Genomic DNA, 25605 nt, shown 5'->3' with positions numbered 1-25605 from the left:
TAAAAATTATAGTCAAGTCAAACATGAAAAACAGGAGAAGACCTATTTTGTAAGTATTATAAGTCAGATCAAACATATCAAAAAATGAAAAAGGGAATAAGAAAATAGATAAACATAAATAGGCTAGCAATTATATAGTTTTATCCAAACATATCATATAGGGGATTAAGTGCTTATCAAAACGTACAAGGGGTAGAGTACAACTTGTGTAATAGTTGAGTGGAGTTTAGTGCAACTGTACATCCAAAAAATTTATGAGCAATTAACTATACGTGTCTCTAAAAAAGTTGTCAGCATTATTCCAGCAACTTATAAAGGGGTATTGATCTGGGGATGTTGCAAGCAGCCTCCTAAGTCCAAAGTCTCCTTTCATGTCAAAGAACAACAAACATTTCAACCAGTGATCTTTATGTGATAAATCCATCATACAAAAATTAGATTTATATTAGCAGTAAAGTTTATCTACAATAGGTTATTAGTTGTCACTTAAAAAAAATTAGATAAGTAGGATTTATGAAGGGGGGAAAGGGAGGATATTTGAATATAAGACTCTAAATTTTAGTCTCAACTTTAGGCATCCCATTTGAGTTGTGGTGTTTTTGGCAAAAAAACACTTTTTGAGGTATTTGCTGAATATTATCCCATAAAATAAAGAGTAAAAATTTTGATGTTAAAAGCACTTTTAGTAAAAGCTAAAATTTGGTGCTTTTAGAATAGATTTTGTGTTTTAAAAAATAAAACACTAAATTTAATCATTTTATCCTATATTATGAACTAAATAAAGAGATATATACATTTAAGAAATTTAAAATTATACATTATTCAATACAATAAGTATTTATTAAACTATGTATCCAAAAAATATACTTAAAACTATTTAAACACTTAATAAGTGTTTTTATTAAAAACTCCATTAAATGAAAATATTTTTCAATAAACTACCGCAACTCTCAAATGGGCCCTAAATATTAGTTGTTACTTGTTATTCTACTTATTTTTAAAATTAAAAAGAAGGATTTGGTGTGTTTCATTTTACTTTAAACCCAGTGCTTTTGCTAAAATAGTACTATTGTGGCAAAAGCGCTTTTAATGTATTTGATGAATTTTTTTGAGTTTAGGAGTAGAATTTTTAGCCAATAAATTTAGGGGGAAAGGGAGGGACAAGGGGTGGTGAGAATAAGAGAGAGGAAGGAGAAAGAGGAGGGAGGGGGTGGTGGTAGTTGTGAGTGGTAATGTTAATTTTAAAAAAGGACTCTAAAAAAATTTTTAATTTTAAAAGATACTCCATAATATATTCCAAAACTTCCTCCAAAAACATCTACGGCTAAAGTTTTTCATATACACAGCTACAGTAAAATATTTTAAAAACACTTTAAAAAAACAACTAATTCAAATGAAGTTATAGATTCTCATCACCTCACCACTTAGGTATTTTTTTTTAAGGAATAAAGTACTTTTATCTGGATCAAAATATTCTTCTCACGTGTGATTTATTGGTAGCTTGTACAAAAGCCAACTTTATTCAAATTTATGCCCAATCCACAAAGGAATATGCGCGTACAGCCCTAGCGTGACACGGACGCGGGGCTGGAGCGATTGTCAGAACAACCGCTTCGGAAGGTGTAACACCATTTGTACACGGTGTAACATCATCTGTACAAGATGTAACAATAGAACAACAGCGAGTAACACTAGAACAATATTTTTGTGGGTCCCACACGACGTGAAAATCGAGTTACAAGACGTGATCTGAGCCGCACAAATTTTTGAGGCCTCATCCAGGCCGTGACCGACCGGGCCCCTCGTCCGCGTGACACAGTTTATCCCGTTTCTCAAAAATGTTCCACTAACAAAATCTTTCTGAATCTTGCTCTAATTAGAGAGTTCAGGCAGTAGGGCCAATCTTTCAAAATGACAAATCCTCGCACCCTGCTAGGCCAGAGTGATATTGACATCTCATTTGTCCATCCTTTTCAAATTAAGCAGCCTACCATTCACGCTCTCAGATGGGCTTAATAGCTCAGATATTGCATAGAGGAAAATCAAAGCCATCGACCTAAATTGTGAAATTATCCAGACAACAACGATGATGCCTAGCATATAGCTCGCCAACAGCGGAAGTTGACCCTTCTTTTTTTTTTTTTTTGTTCTGGGGCCTTCATACAATATGCAATTATCCACCACAAAAACAGGTTGAAGCTGTGAACCGTGGAAGCTTAGACAAAAGGGCTAGGAATGAGCAAGGTTGTTGCTTCTCTAGCACCATGATTTCTGCTGTACACTCTAATGAAGTGAGATGAAGATTGTTCTAACTGAAAAAGTATAGGAAAAAAGAATAAATGGATAAAAACACCTCTCTCCTTAGACTCAAGTGCTAAAGTTTTAGTGCTTCCCTAAAATTAATACTGAAGCTATTCTCTAGGTTCTTCTTGCCACCTCCAACAACTGGATTTCCTCTCTGCATCATGGCAACGAACTCATTGTAATCAATACGTCCATCCTGCATGAATAAGAAATAATTAGGCCCTCTTCAAATGTTACAAAACCAAGTAGCATGGTGCTTGCTTACAACCATCATCACCAAATTGTCTGTCCAATTTTATTACTGTGCCTAAAATGATGAGGGCTGTCTTCCTCATCTTTTCATTCCACCACTTTCACCAATCCCACACCTTTTTTTTTTCTTAAATAATTAAAAGATAAAACAACAAAGGAAGCTTGAATGAATTACAAGTTGCTTTTTCAATCACGGAGAGGAATTACAATTATAAAGTATTACTTACATTATCCTGGTCAACATCTCTGATCATATCGTCCAGGCTGGTATCATCGATGCCAAACTCCTTGCAGGCTTGTTGAAGTTCATCCCGGGTGATGTAACCACTTCCGTCCTTATCAAAATAGTTGAAAGCAGCAAACAGGTGATCCTCTCTTTCAATCTTATTAAGATGCAATGTTGCAGCTATGAACTCCCCATAATCAATTGTTCCACTGTTGTCCACATCAGCCTAGAAATTCACAAAATTAATCAAATTACACGAACATTTGTGGATATACATACCAGCAGACAAGGCAGAAATGTGTAAGAAACATAACAGAATTCAATTTGAAGACATTCCACAGATAGCTGGTATCTTCGGTGACAAATACTAGTGTGGTAACTTGTCATCACCAATACCAGTTCTATTAGCATGAAAGTAAAATGAATAATCTAAATTTTGCTCAAGAGAGCATTTTGGAGGAAAAAAATAGTTTGATGGTCTAACACTCATACAGCTAGTAAACTGCTTATGCGTTGCATTTAATACTTACTGCTTGCATCAGATCATAAATCTCTGATTCCTTAAGATTAGCACCCACTCGTTTTAATCCAACCTTGAGCTCTTCAAAACTGATTTGTCCACTATTATCCGTGTCTATCATCTTAAACATTTCTTTTAGTCCAGCTATTTCTTCTTCAGATAGGGTCTCCGCTATGACCTAAAACAAGGAAAACAAGCATTTCATAACCAGATAGATAAAAGCATAACATTGTTGAGACCTAGATTACATACGTTGTCAAGCTTTCCTTTTGCAAGTAGCATTGAAATTGTAATTTGACAGATTAATTAACCTAGAAAGTTTGTTTTAAATGGACGTACTCTTAAAGCCATTTTCTTGAGTTTGTTCATAGCAGAAAATTGTTTCATGCGACTTAAGACTGCAGAGTCAAGAGGCTTGTCAGGAGCAACACCATCAATTTGAACCCAAGGGTGGCCTGCACCAATTTCAAAGCTCATCAGCAACAAGGTCATTATTATGAACAACCAACAGAGTATTTTGAGCTACAAACAAGCATCATAAACATAAAGAATTATAAGCAAGCTGGAAATTTTCACATAGCATAGTTCCTGTCTCCATAATAACTCAACTCATATTGTTGCCGAAGTATGTCAAGAAAATAGAAAAGCAGTAAAAGAACTTAGACCTGGCAGATTCAGAGTTTCTAAATAAGCAAAAGAAACATATAAGTTTATAGCCATGTTTGCATACGAAAAGTATACCAAGTTGAATTCTGCTAAGCCTAGTGGAATGAACTATCTACACACAAACATGCAAAACACATGCACAAATTGAAAGCACAGTCCCCGCAACTTGCTGACCAAGTCCCCAACAGAAAAGAAGAAATAAAACAATTAAGGGAAAAAATTGAGATGTATTTGAGTACAATACATGCCGAATTAGTGTGTAAGATGGGGCAACAACTTGAGAAATAACAATTAAATTTTTTCATCTGATTAGACACCACTTTCCTTATCCAAGATGAAAGATTCTCCCAGACATTTGCGGATAACAATCAATTATAATCTAGGTTGTCATTGGCATCTAAAAGAATTTATACAATTCTACAGCCGCATGTATCCTGCTATTAATGTCTACATTAAAATCTAATCTATCAATAATTTGGCATCAAGATCCATGAAGATCAAGATTTTAAATGATGGAAACATGATCACCAGAAGTGATCTGCGGCAGAAAACTGTCAAATGTAAACTAACTTGCACTAATTACCAGCAGTTAACCCCCACAGAGAAACACCTAATAGTGACCAAAAAGATAAGGAAAATGACAGACACAATAAAGAGTCTTTCATTAATGAACCGTCATAATTAATGTAAATTGTGCTACCGCCACAAAACTGCACTCCGAAACGAACATCTTAGAGCTGTTCTTTTACCAACAACCGCTAACATAATGGACATTGTCGACTATTAAAACATTCAAAATTAGACGTGAGATTTTGTAGGGTATACACTAGACGCAGGCCAAGGTATAAGGAATCCATTTGGAGTCAAAAGGGATGAAAAAAAATAATATTGAAACAGAATACAAGTCAAATAGTTCTCTGAAACAGAATATTGGAAACCGCTTGGACAATTCAGAAAGGCACTTCTTTTTTATGGACCCAGTTTGTGCAGCCAAAAAACCATGTTCTAGGAACTCCAAAATAAGGACATTGAATATCTAAAAGAACAAGACAGCTGGACAACGTCATTTAAAATTTAAAGAAGAGTGACAGATAGATGAACACCAAGATATTAGCATAAACTTCATTTAATTAGATAGTGACATAGGAAATGGAAGCTTTGCACCATGGGTTGACAGCTGCTGATACAAGTTTCTTAAAAGCACATAAGTTTGTCATATACCACTCAATCTCATACATTATTAATGGCAATCATTTAAGCAGTTCAAATGTTTGAAGCATATGCACTTACACAAGACTTCATGTGCAGTTAGACGCCTGCGAGGATCTCTGACGAGCATTTTTCTCACCAAATCCTTGGCACTTTCTGATATACTTGGCCAGGGATCAGAAGAGAAGTCAAGATCACCATGCAGGACTTCCTCGAATATTTCTTGTTCAGTTTCTGTAAAAGTAGCCATTAATCTATGACCAATAAAAGAAAAACGTTGTGGTCACAAATGAGAGATTTAATCTTCTAAAGGGCCCTCAAAAATCTCACCAGCCCAAAATGGAGGTACTCCACTCAGTAAAATGTACACAATTACTCCAGCACTCCAGACATCTGCCTCGGGACCATAACGCTTTTTGAGGACTTCTGGTGCCACATAATATGGACTGCCAACTACATCAGTAAACTTTTCCCCTAAAATAGAAAAATGCAACTATCAGTAGCTCATTGATATTAACAGCCAGTGAACCACATGCAAAGGAGTATGAAAAATGAATACAGCTCTTTGTTTATGAGAATTGCAAGATACATATTCACAAATTCAGACAACAAATTCAAAATTGCAAGTCCACTTCGGGATGATGTAGTAAAATAATCTTTGGCACACAGAACAATAATCGAGCTTATGTTGCATTGGAAGTTCCTACTAAGAAAAGCAAGAAACTACACTTACTGTCAGAGTGGTCCAATAAAACCAAAAAGATTCATTTTTATAATCTTATTCAGACTCTATATTTGATTGCAACTAAAGCAAAAGTCCATGTTTTTGAAAACATCATGTAATGTAGTTAAAATTTCTGGAGTGAGGTATCCAAAAGTCCATGCTTTTGAAAATATCACAGGATTTTGTTGAAATTTCTAGAGTGAAGTATTCAAAGTGTATAAAAGCTATGAGCAATATGAAGAAAGATTACTAGCAACATGACTTAACACCAATTGGAGGGCTAAAAATGGAAGAGACCAGGGTCACCATTAGAATGCATCAGCACTTTGAACAATTGAAATTTGAAAACCATGTCACCCCAATGAAGAAAAGAAATTATTGATTAAAAGAAGAAAAGAATGCAAAATAATTGTTCAAACTTAAGCATGAATGTTTTCAACAGTATATTTGTCATTTCAAATTGCAGTAGAAGTACTTTTGATGGCAGGCATCATTTTCTACTTCAATTCAAAAAACATAGTTCAAGGGAGTTGCAAGATATCCTTTCTTAGAAAGGATAATCTACTCGAAGATCTACTTGACAAGAAAATAATAAACTGAGTCTAAAATAGATGGCAATTCAAATTACACTGGGGATACCTGGCTTGAAGAATACAGACAAGCCAAAGTCAATGGTTTTGAGCAGTGAATCCTCCTTCTGATCAATGAAAAGAAAATTCTCGGGCTTAAGATCGCGATGCATCACTCCTAAAGAGTGACAGGCTTCTACAACTCCAACAATTGTCCTGGTAAGCTCAGCTGCCTTTCTTTCTGTGTAATGCCCGCGCTGAATAATCCTATCAAAAAGTTCACCCCCTGCACACACCTCCATAACAACATGAACAGCAATAGCATTTTCATAAGCCCCTTGAATTGATATGACATTAGGATGCCCTGCTAAATGATGCATTATCTGAATTTCCCTTCTGACATCTTCCACATCATCATCTGTCAATAACTTCCTCTTGGCAATTGATTTGCAAGCATATTGATTTCCAGTTGCTTTCTCCACGCAAAGAAATGTTGTTCCAAATTGACCTTGTCCTAATTTCTTCCCCAAGCTGAAAAACTCCTTCAAGTTACCAGTTCTTGTTTGTAAAACATAGTCCTTAAGCCCTGCGCTAGCGACCCTCTTGAAATGTACCGGTTTCTTGGGCTTTGCTGGAGGCTCTTTTTTTGGTTCTGGTTCTGGTTCTGGTTCTGGAATTTTCACTTGTTCAGGTGGCTTTCTCTGGACAGGGATTGGTGATTCAGGTTCTTTACCAGCATTTGGTGTTTCAGTGTGTACACTCTCTCCAGTACCCATAATATCATCTGGTGACCGAGATCGCCACATTGCAGCAGAAACAGACTGCAAGAAACCATTTTTGGAAATGCTTGGTCCAACACAAGTATTCCCCATATAGTCTTAACCACGCTAAAATCAATCCCTTAATAAAAAACTCCTCCCTAGTAACGCATATATGAGATCTGCCGGTTTTCAGGTGCACTAGTATGCTTACAGGAACAGAAAGATCTACTCTCTGAACTTTTACTGCAATCCAGGCAAAATGAAACCTCAGCTAGTCAAAACCGATTAATCAACTCCAAATTGCCATCAAGGGTCCAATTCAAAGCCCATCTACGTCATGCAATCAATATATAATTCACTCAAATATCCAAGATTCCTAGAGATAGCATATAGCTATTAACATCTATTAACCACTGATGTTGAATTACAATAACAAATTATAATCATACAATACAATATACAATCAAAGAACGAGGAAGAAAAAAGAATAACGAAAATAAATCATGCAATCAAAAAAGAAAAACCCCACAAATTACTAAGCTCGGGGAAGAACAGGTATTTGTTAGATAAGCTGATGAGCTGAGAAAGAAACAATAAAGACAACAGGTCTAGCAAGAAAGTAAACAACTTCTGTACTTGTTGAGGAAACTCTCTGCTTCATGGGAAGGTCTGGGTAGTTAAGGACTGATAGAATACAAAAAAGGAAAAAGTTGAGATTTTGATTAGAACAAAGTGATAATCAAGTGAGAATTGGTCTAAGCTTTAAAGGGTTTTGATTAATTTTTAGTCAGCAAAATGAAAAAATGGCGTATAAATGTACTCTGCTACGGATCCTCATCCTCACTGTCATTTTGCTAATGTATTTTGTATTTCGGACAGGCTTTGAGAGAAATACGCGCTTTGGTTGGTTGGACCTTTGAAACACGAGCGACTCCACTGGCTTGTGGAATTGTAGTGGGCTTGTGTCGAAGTGTCAACCCTGCACTTTTGTTTCACGACTCGCAAATGGCAACGGTCCAGTTGTTGTTACCCCCACGTCTTGCGTCGAGGTATCAACTCTGCACTACTTTAGTGAGAAAATTCTTGAACTGAAAATCGACATCTTTGAGAATAAGAATTTGCATGTATTATATAATGTTGATAATGTCATCAAACTTTTTTTTAATAATAATATAAATGCAAGGGTTCGAATTCGAAATCTCTCACTTATATTCTCTCCCTACCTTCCCTCGAATCACAATTTATAATGTCATCAATTAATCGTTTCACAATTCATATCTATAAAGAAAATAGTGGAAGGGTTTTTTTTTTTGTTTTGGAACTAATCAACGAAATTGCTCTCCCGTTTAAACTTGGAAGTACTTGAGCACAGTCATCCGACTAAGTATCCAACAATACACGTGAGTAGAATTGTAGAAAGTTATGAGTTTAATATGGTGGAAATTTGACACCAACAGTAGTAAATTGTACGGGCACTGTAACTGAGAATTAAATTCAATTTATCGTACCTATAAACTTTTATCTCATGTACATGAGAATTAAATTTGATAAGAAGAATAGGATTGATTACTCTTATATAACAGGTTAAAAGATCGAATACTCAATGAAGCAGCTACACCGCATTAAATTCTGCGGTTTGACAAGTAAGCATCATTTTCAGTGATTAGTTTTGCATGAAAAAATAAGGTACGACAATATAGCACTACGTTATGTGAACAAAACAAGTAAATATCGTAGGGCATTATGGCAAACCATCTCATGCACGTATACATTTTTCTTGGGTTTCAACAAGTAGTAGTAGTGCCATGTACGACAAGTGAATATTGTGACGGCTAAAACCGAAAAAGTACTACGTACACGCGACAATATATACTAGTACTAAAAAAAAGTAAAATACTAGCAGCCGAATGAATCATCAATGTTGGTCGCCAGATGCCAGCTGAATGAATCATGCTTCCTGTTGCTTTCTTCTGGATTTCCACTAGGTACCAATCTCCATGGTACGCCGATGCTATAAGGCCAATTCTTGGTCACAAAAAGCCAAAAATGACAAAGGGAAAATTGCACAAATGAATGAATATTGTTTGTTTGGATAGTGTATTATTTGAAATATTATTTGGAATAATTACTGTAGCACTTTTTGTGATGTGATATATGTGAGATAAAAAGGTGATTGGGAATATAAAAAGATAGGCTGAAAAATGTGTTTATGATACAAGCGAAATATTATTTTAAAAAAAGTATAATTTTATACGCGTTTGGTTACTAAAAAAGATATAGAGAAAATATAGAAAACTAATAACAGTTAATAGCAGTTATTGAAACTTTTGTGAGTAACTAACTATTATTTTCCTTCAAAATCCTACAAATTTTGCAGGTAAGTGCAAGAAAAATTTTCAACATTCTTGCCAACCAAACATGCATGAAGGAAAAAATAACTAACTTTTCTTCACTTTCCTGCACTTTTTCCTACAAACAAACACTATCTAACAGGTTTAGATCAGATCGTACTACATAACATAAATTTAAATCATATACATGTATCGTACATTTATCAGGATAAAAAAAATCACAACACTTGCATATAAAAAGTTAATCCTCCTAAATGAATTTACCGTAACTCTCGCCACGATGTCGCCGGCCTTATTAATTTGAGTCAAATATCTTGACCAACCCGCGTAATTATACCTGCTAATTAATAATCAATGTTCTGAGTGCAAGTGGGCTCTCCTTGCGACGTCAAAATAAATAAAGAGAGTTTAGTATTGCAGAAAGTGAGGCTTTGATAACAACGCTCATGCGTCCGGACCCCCCTCTTTCCCAAATTCATCTCTTTCAATTGGACCCCATCATCCATTACATTAAGTGCATCCCAGGTGATCATCCTTCATTAGATTAGTAGCTTCGAACCATACACATGTTCCTGTAGATATATATCTGTCTGTCTATCGTTTGTATTAGTTGAGGATATATCGAGTACTGATCACACTCTCGATCATTAGTCAGCATGCAAACTACAATTTTTTTTGTGAAATTCTTGTATTGATGATGAGTCTTCCTTGTCAATATGTTAGCCCAACAGCCTAATGATTGATTGACTACGTAAAATATCGGAGGTTGACGTGCATGCATGTTGGTGGCTTACTTATTTGCCGCCCGGGAATGCTTTTCTAGGAAGGAGGATTTTAGTATGTAAGAGACTAAACAATCGTTTTACGTCTGAATTCTGTGCCTAGTTCAGATAGAAGAGTGAAGAATACGATAAAATCTGGCGATGTGTGGGTTTAAAAGACAGAGATTTAGATACAAATGTAAAAGAATATGTAGTCTATTGAATAATTTTCAGCAAATTCTTGATGGTAGGGCTATTCTTGTAATTGGTTATGAATCAAAGCGTTCAACTAACCTCAGTGAAATGTACAATGGAGATGGCAAATCGACTCTTTGATTTCTCTGCCTTGGATGCTGATTTGGAGACTCGTCAATTTGGATTCGCAATTTGAGAAACAAAATACAGGTCACCTACACTTGGAAGTGGAGCAAGAAGAAAGCTACTACCATTCAGCAGCTCTAGCTACCACGCCAAAACTTGCCTTCGACAGCCACATCGTGTCAAAAGGTTTGGACTGCCAAACAAGTTGTGTATGAAACTGAGGAAATGTCCTGTTTGCAGCTTTGCAGTAGTACCCCAAAACAAGGGCCTTAGTAATAAGTTCGCTGCCTGATTGACCGTTCTCCGGCGGCACAGTATTTCTTGAAAGCCGTTTTTCCTTTCCTTTCAAGTTTTAATTTACTGGAGAACTTCCATATAAGTGCCTTTAAAGTGACTTGTTATAGCTAGTTATTATATCCATGAACTCCGTGCAGCACTTCAGGGTATGGAATATGGATTATGCTTTGATTCTTTGAAATTCAGTTTCTTCTTGATGGTAATTTTGAAGCATGACCTGCTGCAATTTGTCGGAAGATAGAGACGATAAGATTCAAGCAAACTGAACAAGCCAAACTATGTACAGATATAGCTACCTAGCTGACAACACGCCTAGAAGGCTAGAATTACCAAAACCAAAAGCACCAAACCAACTACTGTGTCGACCAAAAGCTAGTACTGCTCAAGTCCTGATTTGCCAACATTTATCAACATCCTGGCAAATCGTACTGGAAACAAGAAGGGGAATATTAAACCCAAGTTCCCTCAAGGAGAGGTTTGATTGAAGCAGTTTCCCCAAAAGTCCTGACTAAATCTGAACATGATGGATCGTGCGAGTTTTCTACTTCTGTCCTAAGCTCCAATCCTAGCTCCTCTTCTATGTCATCAGATGCGGCTATAAGCAGAAATTCACACCCTTCATAGTTTAGAAAATCAGGTGGATCGGCTGGATTAAATCGTCGATTCCCAAATTGGCCCTGCAGACGGGCAGGAAATGTTGCCTTTCGCTTACTCTGAAGCCCAGCAAACCTCGAAGTGCCTTGCTGCTCCGGATTCTTAATCTGGATGAGGAATGACCCTTCGCGTTCAACGTTGAGCGACTCCTGAGCTTCATTCTTCTCATCCTCTGGTGGAAATTCAAGCCGGTAGACCAAATGTGTGTGCATTCTCTTTCTAGGGCTGTGCCTTAGGATGCGGTAAACGCCTTCAGCCAACGCTCTAGCAGGCTCTGTACGCCTGTGACCTCTCGTGTTAGTATCATATTCCTCTCCTTTCAGAGCAGCCTTAACATCTTCAATTCTAGTAGTAACCAACTCGACAAATCCCCAGTAAGGTCGGCCCTTCTGCTGGCTTGGATCAGGAAGGCTCTTCTTCCCCATGACAATGAATCGCAGCAAAGGTTGCTTCTCAATGTCCACCTTTTCAGCACCACGTCCACCTTCATCGCCAGGGCGAGTTTCCTTTTCATCATTCCCAGATTCATGCATCTTAGCACCTTCCTTGCCAGAACTAGAATCTTGTTTCTCTTCACCAGATTTCTCACCAGACTCAGGCCGAAGGACAATGTATAAGCGTTGCACATCGTCCGGACTGTGAGCTTCCTCCTTATTAACTTTAGCCCGGTAAAAGAAGAATATTTCCCCTCTTTCTAGAATCTCAACATTGGATTCATCTTTCCTCGCTTCCTCGCCTTGTCCCATCTTGCTCTTCCCACTACCGACTAGAAACATGGTATGAATTCAACCCCAATTAAGAACATTTATATCATGTTGTTACTCCAAAACAATGAAGCAGCTTGATTTAACATGTTAAACAACATATCCTAAGCCTCTACTGTTATATACGCCGGAGAATTCGAAAATCAATTTGCAGTGCAGGAAAATAAGAGAGCAAAGGAGCCTGCTTTCGATAGTTCTCGATTATATACAGTGCTAGAAGGTGCTGAGCCTCCAGAACTACTACATACTTGTCAATTTATCTCAACTTTGCAACTCTTCATGATTTATAGCTATGCCAAACGCTACTATTTTAGCTTGTTGCATTTTTCTTGACAAATTAACCGAAGTGTCTAGCAGAATATCAGTTATCAGATCTTTAAAGGATAGAAAATCAGGTAGTATTATCTAATTCCACATACAGGTAAAGTTCGCAAACTTACACTAGAATTAAAAAAAAAAAAAAAAAAAAAGTTTGCAAACTTAAATGATTTCAGACAGCCTTGAATGCTACTCCAAATCCATAAGAAGTTAAGAACTCGTTCTACTAGTATTTATATTCCATGAACACATCTTTAAACACCATGGTCTTGACTATAGCACAAGATCTCGGTGCAGAAACAACAAAACTGAAGAAGAAACTAAGGGAGAACTTACTCAGTTTTCCAGTCGTACTTGGCCCGAGATTTTTCGGTCTTTGGGTTGGTTATAGGGAAAAGGTAACGGTGAAACGGTGAGAGCATGGTGTTTGTGAAAGCATGCGTAAAATTCGTAATCTTATAACCGCCATCGAGCAGCTTGAGCATTTAGGCCTTCACTTCTCATCTTATTCTACTTGAGCCCACAACGGTAAACGTGGCACAAGGAGAAAGTCCACTCTGGCTTGAATGAAGGACAGATAAAGGAGAAGAGAACAGAAGTAGAGAGTTTCTACAGATATCTGCTGGTTTGCTGAGTGCTAATCTTCTTGGGCTTTGCACCACTCTTTGAGTTGTTTATTCATCTGTGGATTATTTGAGGGGATGAGTCATTTTTTGTCGCTTCTGATGCAGATGTCGCTCGGCAATTTACAACGCGAATTAAGAAATCAAAAGCCGTTTGCAATTTACATAGAAAAATTGAGGGTGGCACCAAAACGAGCTATAATTCGGCAGCTACGAAAACATTATTACTTTGAAATGGAGGGAATTCTTTTAGATACAGTCATCTTCGTTACCTTGAGGTTGCAAGTTCAAATCAACCCTCCCAAATCATTTCTTGGGAATCAATAAAAGGACAGAACACAAAATACAGCAGAAACCCAGTAATGTTTCCCTAATTGATGGACCAGGCATGTAATAAATAGCTGGAACGTTACAAGTTGCAAATTTTTGCGGACACCTTTGATCAATATAAATGAATCACAAGTTAACCCTTTAAGAAAAACCCGAGACAACCACAATTATGACATGCGGCAAGAGTAAGGTACCATGACCTTTCTTATCAAGAAAGTAGCTTGCGAACTACAACAATGGATGTAGATTACTTGGACAAAAACCAGTATGCATACAGCCTATAGGTTAAATCCCCCTTGTAAAGCCTCCTCCATGGCCTATAAATCTAGTGCTAAAGTTTTATCCTCCCTCAAAAAAAAAAAAAAGAGTAAAGTTTCATCACTGGTGGTACATAAAGAACTTGAGGAAAGAAATAATAGTAGTAATTGTACAACCACATATGGAGCTATCAGTTTCGCAACTCTCCTATCACATCTCTATATCTTCTAGGTCTGGGAGAGGAAAGCGAAGAATTGCAGCAATACCAGACAGCTGTGCCAGCTCTGTTGTGTTTAAAAAAAAAAAAAAAAAAGAATCAGTGATTACAGCACCGTATCGAAAAAACAAAGGAAAAAAAAGAAGGGAGTGCATAAATTACATAAAAGTAAGTTAAACAGATTCCTGAAGCGCCTTATGACAGAAAGATATCAGCACACCAGCCTTTTGCAGGGGAGAAAGGAAAAATCCACGAAAAAACCATTTTGTAATTCACCCACAGTCAATAACACCAGAAACAGATTTCAAGCAAGTTTATCTGACTAACTGTAGCATTTTGTTTTCAGAGCTCAAGGCAACAAAATTTAACAGGGAGATCCAAATTATTTGCATGAAAGTTCAGACAGGATGTTAGCCTAAAGAAGAAAAGAGGATTTCAATAAAAAAATTGCACTCACGTTCTCCTGAAACATGCATGGATGAGAAGATGTAAGCAGTGCCGCCTGACTCCTTGACTGATTTCACCAAATTGGCATACTTTTGCCTCGCTTCTATATCAGAACTCCTGAAGAAAAAAATGCATTAATGTGGCATGTCCTAACCAGGTTAAACTTATCCGTCTTTGAAAAGGACAAAACAATAGGAAAAGACAGACTAAGAAGTCAAAAAAAAGAAAAGAAAGAGAAAATCATGAGCTGTAGCTATTCCAGAATCCAAGTTCATCATATTACATGCCAAAGAGCAAATGGATATATATGGTGCATGTGAAAGACATCGTCTTTATAACTAAATTTAATATACTGAAAGAGAGACTTCTTGGGAGAAAAATTTTAAACATGTTCAGCTGCACGATTCTATGACAGGTTGAAGCAAGTTTTCATTGTAACTTACTAAAAATGCCAAAATGAAATGTGTACCCAAACATAATCATGAATTGTACCCAAATGCAACAAAACCTTCGCCCGACCACAGGAATCATCTAATATGAATCCATTTCTCCTGTCAGTTTGGCTAAGGGCTAATTATCATCATTACTGTAACTTTTGAGAGCATGGATCAACCATAGTAGTAGTTTCAGCCTTGGCATAGTTCAAAACACAATGACCTCTCCCCACCTTTTACCATTAGAAAAAGAAAGACAATAATTTCTGACCTTCATCTTCCTCTAGCCTGACAACCCAAATGTTCTGTAAAACTTAAGTTTGTAAAAGCAAAATCTTTTTAGGGAAAAGTTTGGAAATATGTGTCTGGAAATAAAATAACCGGTGCTCTCACATGGAAGGCACAACCTTAATGAACCAAATTCTCAAAAGAGAAAGAAATTATTTATTTCCACAGGATTTATACAAACGTACTTACTATACAGACAAAGCATCAAATAAGCAAGCGACTGGGGCAAAATATTTTATCCACAGCTTTGGGCACAGCAAGTTAAATCTAACATTTAAGAACTAATAACACTAGCCTGAAGAGCTCATCAGTGATGAGAAGTGTCTGGACTGCCATCCGTTCATGAGCAACTTCAACATGCTTTGGCCCGTAGCATGCACGATCAGAATCCTAGAAAACACAACAAAAACTGATTTTGACTTTTTTCAATATAGGGGGGAAAAAATAAACCCTCAGGTAACCAAATGCATCCGAGAGCATGATTGGTTTAAAAACATGCAAAAGGGCCCTAAAGAGAAACAGAAACACCAAATCCAGTCAACCCAATACTACAAAGCCATCGTATGAAGGTATTACCGAAAGCTTATGCCTAAAGATGAAAGTCTTCAAAAGAGCTCGATTTTTTTTTTAATCGTTTACTTGGTTTGCCACTTTGCTGTTACTTATTTTAGCAGGCTTCCATAGATATATGAGCACATTGAACGTATAAAACTAGGGTAGAACCTGACATTTGAAAGCATTGAGAAGAATTCTTTCAGGGCTTGGACCTGGAAAAAATCACAGAGGGAACAAGATTAACATGCCTAACTGGAAGTACAACTTCCTAGTAAATGCAAAGTGATGAACTGAAATGCAAATTGACAATCAAGTACTCTAAACTACCTCTTTAGCGGCTTTTGTATCTTTTATCATATTCATAACATTTGGTGCATCCAAAACCTCTCTCAAACTATGCCTGTGCAGATTGTTGATGATAGCAGAATCAGCTTCCTAGAAACTATTTCAAACACAGCAAAACAATTGTGCCAAGAAAGAATCAAGCAAAATAAAGAATGTATAAAGCATTTACTGATCGCTAAAGATACTAACAAAAAGGAACTTCATGAGTCAAAAAGGCATGGAAATGCTGCTAACACATTGTGAATTGAGTTTAACTACCAAAGACACAAATTTAGTTTTACATAATCAAATTAAGCTGGCATATAGATAAGACATATATGCTATAAAAAAAATACATAGGTTTCACTTTCAATTTGTTGAAAGTAAAAAAATCTCAGGTTGATCCTTATAAAATCCACATCTGTCTTTTGCCAAGAACCCTCAAACGTCAACCCAGATGTAGCTAGCGTATGTAATATATCCTTGCATTTATACCACATGCACTCATACTTTTACTAGAGGCTCAAACACAAATATATATATGTATATGTGTGTGTGCGTGTGTGTATAAAAGGGGTTTTTCTCCTCTTGGGTTCATCACTTGGAAGGCTTCAATAGGCTGGGATGGGACAAAGATGGGACATGGTCAAGACAGATTAGAGACAGGGATGGGTAGAGGTAGGTTCAAATTTGGGACAGGTTGGGAAAGAATATAGACTGTGTCAGACTTGGTAGAGAACAGGTTGAAAGACTATTGGCACACGGTCAAGACAAAGCTGAAACAGGGAACAGAGAGTGAATCATACTTGTATCCTGATGTTGTATGCACAAGTACTATGCGAGACTTGTTCTCTATAATAGGTCTCAGTTGCTTCCTTTCTGCCTCCAACAGTAGGTGACGATGAAATTGATCCTGGATTCAGCATAAGTAGTCAAGTAAAACTGGAATCCAATCTTTTGCAGCATTCATTCAAATTTCTTGTGAAATTCTAATGGAATAAATCAATGAATCTGTAAACTTAACAAATCCTAGTCCACCAAAGCTAGAAGCAATAGTTACTGTCAGACTAAGACAAACCTTTGTAAATCCAGGACTTGCGATCACAGCACAACGAACAACATTGAAGTCAATATGTTGACGAAATGCCTAGGAGCCACAAACAAATTCTTACACAAACTTCTTGAGAAAAGGTCTTAAATTGTCGGGCAAACATCAGATTTCATTAAAACTTAACATTTTTCTTACCTTTAGGACATTTTCGAAGAATTTGTTCAAAGCCTGTTAATACAAAGATAATTGATAAGTACAATAACTGAAAACATTTGGACTCTGAAAAGATTACTGCTTTTACTCTGTGGCAATTCAAAATAAAATAAAATAAGGAATTTACTTTAAACTAATTACAGTACATACTTTATCATAACCCGCAACTGCAGGCCCATGCTTGCGAGGTATTGATGTCTCTATACGAGAACGGGTGATAGTTACACTGTTGACAGATCAACCAGGCATATCAAATGATTGAGAAGATAAAAGCAAATTATCAATTATGACATGCTAAAGCAGACCAAAATAGTTTCAACCAAATGCTGATTCACATGATTCAATCAGGGTATGATTCTGAACTTAAATAAATGACAACTTTATACCACAAATTCAATCAATACCTGAATTTCAAAATTGACTCCAACATAATGAAAACAGCCAACCAAAAGATAAAAAAGGAAAAAAGCAATTGCATATTCTTCACAAACTAGAGATGATGGATCGTGATACTAGATGATATCCTGATTTTTCACTTAATTATGGATCTAGTGTTTTATAAAAACAAATGTAATATGCACATCCTCTTAGGGCACAGTGAAATGGACAAGTTTGCATTGTTCCAGCAATACCATGTACAATTCAGCTGTTTTATGGAATCAGTGCATGTCAATATCTTTAAGTTTCTTGAATTCTAGGGGTTAAACATGGATCTCAGTGCAGAAAAAGACAAATCAAGAAAAATTGCATCATCATTAAACAGAGATGACCTCCAATTTCTAGCTAGATGGTTACCTTACTCATATCACAAAAGACATCAAGAATATACCATACCCATATCCATCAAAATTACCTTTTACCAACAAGAAAAATATGGGCCAATCCTTCTTGCATTAAAACCACTCCTAGATCAGCACTGGCAGATGGATCTGCAATCATTGGAACAATGAGCCACAATACAGGCTTCTAATAGAATGTTTCCATTAATTTTTCAGTGCATCATAGAAACCTCACCAAGTATCCATGAAACTGTTTGATCTAACAAAAAATACCCAATTATATTGAAAATCCTCAATTGTAACTCTATCCTTTATTGGTTTTTTTCTCGAATGCAAAGTGAACCTAAAACACTTTCTGATACAACATTGCATCATCAGGGTATGGCTACAGATTTAATCACCAGAAAAGTGCAATAAGTGAAGATCAAACAATACTTTCACTTGTACTTTCTCAGAGAAGAGCAGATTTTGGAGAACCATTATTATGACAAGGTGATCAAGTCTAAGTACAAAAGTTCCTAGTCAGAGAAGCAGAATTATGTCTAAAGGACCTTATCAAGGCACTAAGTGCAAATGAAAGACTAAATAAAGTTATTAAGTTTCATAGCACGAGTGAAACAGAATATAGATAGATACAACTTAAGCCATCAGTATAAGTTCAATCAAACACAGAGTCAAGAAATAGCTTTTGTTAAACTCGTGGAAGATACAGACAAGCGGTTTTAACAGAGTAAATAGAGACATAACGATGATTAATAGGAGTAAACTGTTCTAATCACTATACGATGCTTAATGTATGTCAAGCGATTTCCATTTAGCATTTTCTAACATACTTGATCAAAGAAAAGAACTCTGTACTTCAATGCATACCAGATGCTTGGTGGAGTACCTCTAAAGCCAGTGAGTCCCAGACTTCCTAGCAAATATGACAAAGAGCTCATTTAAGCCATACAATATATACGTCAACTCCATTCACATTTGAAATGTCATTTCTATTAAACAAACATAGAATATAGAATATAAGACCGATAATGTATACGCTACAAAGACAAACAGAAGAATTTTGCCAAATTAAATCACAAGACAATGCTATGATCTGGTCCAATAAGCATACCTTCCTTAAGACAAAAGGTCGATGTGGCTCAATTTCCAGCGTGTGGAATGCACCTATCTGCAGAGGCATAAACATATCTTTAACTGCAATATTAAAGTAATGAAGAGGCAAAAGAAGTAGAGTTGGATGATTGCAGACCTTGACATATTCATTCTCCAGAACATTCTTTCCCCGAATACGTAAAGCAGACCCTTCTTTATCATACTCCATTGTCTATCAATAATATAACATCCAATATTATTAGAATATCTATATAAAGCTTGTTATACAAACTTCATAACGTATTTGAGGAGCAACTAAAGCCTTAAATTCCATATAAGAATTACAAAATCAAACATGTAACACTTTTTACACGCAGTCAATAATTTGAATGTGTGATGATCCAAAAGGGGGAATTTAAAAGTGAAAAACGGGCCGAGGCTACAGGTTTGAACTTGTCATACCTCAACCTTAACTTCTAATCTGAGCTTTACCCTTTCGGAATCTCTTTCTCCGGAAGCTGTTTCCCTCAGAACTTTCCTATAATATATTGAAAAAGCTTATAATCAAGCACCAGTTTGACAATGCATATGTTAGATTAAACAAATTGAAATCAAGTTCAAAACTTTCCCCCTCCCTCTCAAGTTATGGCCTTCATTTTAACTATTAGCGCATGCAAACCTTAATCGCCCTCGATATTACAAATTTAGCAGAAAATGTTCATCCTGTTCCAAAATAATTCTTCACTCAATTGGCTGCTACTTTCAATTGACAATGCATCATCAAACGGGCTGGAACGTAGAACACCCCCCCCCCCAACCAATCACTATGATATGATCTGCCCAAGTGGATATCCCATGTCGTATGTGCACATATAACTATAAACAATGTTAGCATCAGCAGCAACTAAGTATAGAACTAAAGTGATGTTTAAACAGCTTTGTAAAGTAATCAAACTCTTGAAATTCCAAATTCAAAGTTCCAGTCTTTGCCCAAATTTTTTATATTTTGATATAACCAAACAGTTTATCCACTAAAGTTTCAAACTTTATAGGCTTGAAATTCAGAAAAATTAACCCAACTTTCAAATTTCTATATAAAAACAGAAAGAGAATTTTTTTTTTTTTTTGATGGGGGAGGGGGCATGCGATTTTTTTTGGGGGGGGGGGTGGCTTACCTGACAGTAACAGCTAAGACAGTGTCGCCCTCAGCAATCAAATTATAAGCAATCCACAAATCGTCTGCTTCTTCGGGAACCATCTGTACCATAGCTCCCAATTCAACAGCAATAATTTAAAATCCCCCCTAATGATTGCTCACAAGAAAGAAACTCCTTACTAGTAATTGCAAAGGTATTTACCTTGACACTACCAGGGCCATCGGGTACTAGGTCTCTACGAACGATCTTCATCTTGCCTTGACTGGACCGCGAATGCTGGGGGGTCGTGCGTATTTTGTTTAGTTCAATGATGTCGTGTTTCGTTTATGGATCATGAATATAAGAATACAAGGCATCCAGGTGGCTCCCGAGTCCTATGATGGTTATTACTAATGTTTCAGATGGTACTGCTTTTATTCGCAGTATAACAGACGTGCATCAGATGATTTTTTTTTTGTTTTTCAAGTGTACATCATATCTCAAATTTTGGAAAACACGAAACATGAAATTATATTCCAAACTGTGTATTTATTATCTAATTTATTTTCAATAATAAAATATCAATCCAATGAATATTAGCACATGTCACATCTTTAGATCGGATCTATCTCAATTATTATATTTTCTGTTTTCATGATAGTATAAAAATTGTACAGGCCCCTAAGATTATGATTATTAATAATAATAACATGGACAGTAATCTTACTATCCGGGTCTATTGCTAAAACGAGTATTATCACTATGGCCCTGTTTGGAAGCTTAGTTTTTGAGCAAGTTTGTATTATACTAGTTTTTTAATAACTTGTGATACAGGAACTCCAAAAACTTCTCTCAAAACTTTCGTCCCTTTCTGAAACATTTTAACAAGACGACGTCGTCCAAGCTGGTATTTTCCCTTTCAATTCACAAAAAGCACACAAAACTCTTCCCGATTTTTCTTTCAAAGCACAGAAAGCTGTCCGGAGTCGACCAAGCAATTCGCCTGAGTAAGTATCATTGCGGAGCAACGAGAAGCTTGTTGAGCGATTCTCCATTTCCTTGGCGCTGCAATCCGAGTCAGAACTCCGGCAATTGCACTTCCATCCCTTCCACCACGCTCCGCCCTGCACCACACGGCTGTTGTCGTTGGAAGAGGAAGACACAGAAAGTGGAATGAAATGGAAGGAACACTGGCACCGACGGATGGAACCTCTGCAGTGGCCGGAATTGGAGAACTCGCCGGGCTTCCGGATGGAGATGATGCAGGCGGTAACACTAGCGGGCAGAGGATAGTGGCGGCGAAGATGAGAGAAAAGGGATGGTGGGCAGAGGGGGTGGCGGGGGACGGAGAGAGAGGGTGGCGGGCAGAGGGAGGAGGAAAGGAATGGTGGAAAAGTTTGGGGGTGGCGGGGGAGAGGGGAGGAAAGGGGTGGCGGGGGATCTGGTGGTGCTGGCGGAGATGCTGGAGGTGGGAGGCAGAGGTAACGGGGAAGGGGGAGGGGGAAGGAAGAAGAAGAAGAAGAGAGGAAAGAAAAGAAAAAGGAAAGAAAGAAAAAGAAAGAGAAAGAGAAAGAGAAATAGAAAGAAAAAAAAAAGGAAAAAAAGTTTTTCACCTTACAAAAATTTCTACAAAAAATTTTTCACCTTACAAAAATTTTTACAAAATTTTTTCAAAAACTTCTACGGTGCACTACAATAAAGTTTTAGACAAATTCCTAAAAAACTCAGGTTCCAAACAGACCCTATGTTCGCTGGAAGGACATCAGTAGATAACAACATACAAAGAAATCATGAGAATTAATTTGATAAGTTGTTAGTGTAAACAAATTTCACGCCAGCAAGCAACTCCTTATTCATAACATGTCATTTCCATCCCCGTTTGAAATCTTATATATAAATTATGAATCTTTTTTTTTTCACATAGTATCATAAAATCTAGGGTTAAAAACGAAAAATCCCTGTGATATACTTAATATACAGAAAAGTCTCCCATGATTTCAAAACATACAAAACGACACCTCATATTTTGAACTAAATTGTAAACTAACAGAATTCGTTAAATTTAATGAAAATAACGGTTTCGCCTATTAAATTTACTAGATTCCGTTAAATTTACTATTAAATTTACCGGATTCCGTTAAATTTTTCGTTAAATTTACCGGATTTCGTTACGTCTAACGAATTCTATTAGTTTACAATTTAATTCACGGGATTTTCTGTATATTATATATATCACGGGATTTTTTTTTGTTTTTAACCCTAAAAGCTAACATTTGTTTGTGTAGAGACTCTGTATTATTATCATCAATCTAAGAAGCCTTAATCTAATTTAAAAGGGATAATTTTAGAAACCTTCCCTGAGGTTTCTGACAGTATCATTCACCTCCCTTGAACTTTACAAAATATCAGCTACCTCCCCTAAAACTAAGTAGAGTTTATCAAATCTTACCCAATTCAAATGCACAAACAATTTTAAATATGTATTGGGAGAGAGAAAAACTTAGGCCTTGTTTGGTACTTGAGTTATTTACCAAGTTTGTCTGCTACAAGTTTTTTAAAACTTTAACTACAGTAATCTTTAAAAAATTTTAAAAAATTTTAAACTATACATTTCAAAATATTCAAAAATTTACACACTTTAAAATTTTTTTAAAAACTTCTACAGTAAATTACAGTAAAATTTTAGACAAACACCCAAAAAACTCACTTGCCAAACGGGACCTTAATTTTTGTTGAACAGTATAAACCATCTAACAACAATAAAATTTCAGGGGGTGTATCTGAAATTGATGGAAAAGGCAAGGTGCCTATTGCATTTTGGAAAATAGAAGCCAATAGCTCTTTGTGCACAGCTAAACCAACGATAAAGAGCAAATAGTAGTTAAGTTGGTTAATCATTCACATTACTAATTTAACTAATTCTGTCAAAATAGTTTCGAAATATATCATAAGTTATGAGGGTATAACTGTCAATTCATCATCAATGATATCACAAATAGGGCCCAATAATCTGACAGGGGAGATATATGATATTTTGTAAAGTTCAGCGGAGGTGAGTGATACCATTAGAAACCTCAAGGGAGGTTTCTGAAATTATTCCAATTTAAAAATGAAGCCTAGCACAATGTACATACTATTACCACAACTAAAATTTTAGTGACACGAGAAATAACCAAGGAAAGTACCTCTAACATTAATTTGTGATGTGTATATGATTTGACTTGAATGAAGATAAATTGATAGCTTATCTCCAAGCTGTGGTATTAGAATATGTCTCATGACAATAACATACCCCTATTGCACAATCCTCCAGAGTACCCTAATATTGAGAAAGCTTTGTCTAACATATCGATCTAATAACAAGTTAACCGTTACCCTAAATGCAACTATTAGTGAATACTTAAAATTTCTCTCTTTCATGTTAAAGCTCATCGAATTTACTCATCCGCTGTACAAGTGAAAGTACACCTTAAAAGATAGATCACACATCTGCCTAGAATCTCGAAGGCCCGGTTTAGTTGAACTGAAGTTTGAAATTTGAGGGTACGTTTAATAAAATTAAAATATAAAGTTTGAAATGTAAAATCTGAATCCATTAAATTATTGAATTATTAAATATTATATTTGATACATTTGAATGTATATCACATTAAGTAATAAGTGAATAGATTATCACTCATTGTTTGGAACAAATTTTATTTAGAAAATTCAGTGTCAATTAATTAATTCAAATGTTCTATTTTTGATAATCAAATGCGTCTGAACATGTTAAGATCTAAATTAATTAAATTTAAATACTGAATTGAGTTATCAAACGGAACCTGAATTATGAAATCTAAAAATTAAGTGCTAAAAGTATTAATTTAGTGAATTGATGAGGTTGTGTATGTTTAATAACTAACTAGAATATATCATTAAATTGAAATATCTCACAAATGAGGGTGTATTATAATTAAATTGAAATATCCCACAAAGTGTTTTGCGTGAGAAAAAATAATTAAATAACTGCGAGAGAGTACTTAAGTGTGTGTATTTGCACGTAAGTTTATAGCAAATGTATACTTTGTGCGAGAGTGTGTGTGAGGATGTATTATATGTGTAAGTGGTTTGATATATGTGATCAATTTAGAAAATTCAATCCAAAAAATTCACTTAGAATTTTGTACACAAATTAAGCAATGTTTAATATATAAAGTGGTTGGGCATTTCGAGTATCAAACATGCTAAATTCAAAAGGTTGTGAATGAATTAAATTGCAGCATTAAGTTGAATTTGTTTTATCTTTTGGCTAAAGATTTAAAAAATAAACATCATTGATCCAAATTCATAAATTTGGAGGACGGTGGCGGGGGAGGGAGGAGGAAGGGAAGAGTGATAAGAGAAAGGAGGAGAGGAAGAAAAAAGATGTTGTCAACATTGGCATAGGCACCAACCGATGTTGGCTGACGGTTGAGGTGGTGGATTGAGATATGAGGAGAAAGGAGAAAAAGGAAAAGAAGAGAAATTTTCTGTGTGTGTTTTTAATATTTTGAGGAGTTTTTTGAGATTATTATAATTAAAGTTATTAAAAAACTTATAGAAAAAAATTTGGCAACAAACTCATTTGCCAAACAACCCCATGATTTAACCGATGAATTGGTTAAGAAAAGAATTAAACATATAAAGCCAAACGAAATTATTATTCACCTAAATTGCCTATATAGATTTTTTTTATTTTAAGCTATATTTCATTCTGACATAATTTTCTTGTATTGGAAATTCATAAATGATTTATTTTTCAAATTTTTTTTATCATAATACACACCTAAGGTACCACTCATGGTTTTAATAATGTTTTGTACGAAAAAGAAAGTAGCATGTGAATAGTAAAATAGGGGGAAAATCTGAAATCATTTTCGATTCAAGTATCGATAATTTTGTCATTTCGTTAAAACATTTCAAAAGCAATTACATTTTTGCAAGCCATTTCTAGGGATGGCAATGCATTATGTGATGTTGATAAGTAGAAATGAGCCTAATTAAGTTGAATATTATGGCGTTCAACTTTGTTTGATTATTCTAATGAATTTGAAATTGTATTCAAACTTGATTTTTTAATTTATCAAAGCAAACCCAAATGAACTTTTACCGAATTGGCAATATCGAATGAGATTTTATT

General features: G+C 35.8%; 3 protein-coding genes across 5 annotated transcripts; all 3 read right to left on the bottom strand.

Annotated features, from left to right (window-relative positions):
• Window positions 1-2007: 2007 nt before the first annotated feature.
• LOC113730625 (calcium-dependent protein kinase 1) lies at window positions 2008-8191 on the bottom strand. Its single transcript, XM_027255428.2, has 7 exons — window positions 6541-8191; window positions 5508-5651; window positions 5259-5411; window positions 3642-3757; window positions 3313-3480; window positions 2784-3008; window positions 2008-2500 (listed from the first exon to the last, which is right to left on the bottom strand). Exons 1-7 carry the CDS (start codon window positions 7340-7342, stop codon window positions 2375-2377), a joined length of 1734 nt encoding a protein of 577 aa, XP_027111229.1. The 5' UTR covers window positions 7343-8191; the 3' UTR covers window positions 2008-2374.
• Window positions 8192-11187: 2996 nt separating this feature from the next.
• On the bottom strand, window positions 11188-13283 carry LOC113730623 (uncharacterized). Its single transcript, XM_027255427.2, has 2 exons — window positions 13034-13283; window positions 11188-12381 (listed from the first exon to the last, which is right to left on the bottom strand). The coding sequence occupies exon 2, from the start codon at window positions 12359-12361 to the stop codon at window positions 11411-11413; it is 951 nt and encodes a 316-aa protein (XP_027111228.2). The 5' UTR covers window positions 12362-12381; window positions 13034-13283; the 3' UTR covers window positions 11188-11410.
• A 542-nt stretch (window positions 13284-13825) lies between these two features.
• Window positions 13826-20872, bottom strand: LOC113730622 (protein PELOTA 1). 3 transcript variants are annotated; one of them, XR_003458377.2, is made up of 16 exons: window positions 20670-20872; window positions 20487-20569; window positions 19774-19849; window positions 19469-19543; window positions 19331-19387; window positions 19087-19132; window positions 18291-18366; window positions 17588-17663; window positions 17420-17452; window positions 17252-17320; window positions 16980-17086; window positions 16177-16249; window positions 16018-16061; window positions 15590-15684; window positions 14583-14689; window positions 13826-14192 (listed from the first exon to the last, which is right to left on the bottom strand). XR_003458377.2 is itself a non-coding variant. In XM_027255425.2 (16 exons), exons 1-16 carry the CDS (start codon window positions 20718-20720, stop codon window positions 14119-14121), a joined length of 1137 nt encoding a protein of 378 aa, XP_027111226.1. In that variant the 5' UTR covers window positions 20721-20872; the 3' UTR covers window positions 13826-14118. The 3 variants fall into 3 exon arrangements, 2 of the variants coding, with proteins under 2 accessions (XP_027111226.1, XP_071934717.1); XM_027255425.2 differs by having other exon boundaries at window positions 16023-16061; XM_072078616.1 differs by lacking the exons at window positions 19774-19849; window positions 20670-20872 and having other exon boundaries at window positions 16023-16061.
• Window positions 20873-25605: the final 4733 nt, after the last annotated feature.

The sequence above is a fragment of the Coffea arabica genome, chromosome 2e, assembly GCF_036785885.1.
Source record: "Coffea arabica cultivar ET-39 chromosome 2e, Coffea Arabica ET-39 HiFi, whole genome shotgun sequence".
Classification (NCBI taxonomy): Eukaryota; Viridiplantae; Streptophyta; class Magnoliopsida; order Gentianales; family Rubiaceae; genus Coffea; species Coffea arabica.
The sequence above is the reverse complement of the archived record's forward strand: the minus strand, read 5'-3'. Positions and strand labels throughout refer to the sequence as shown.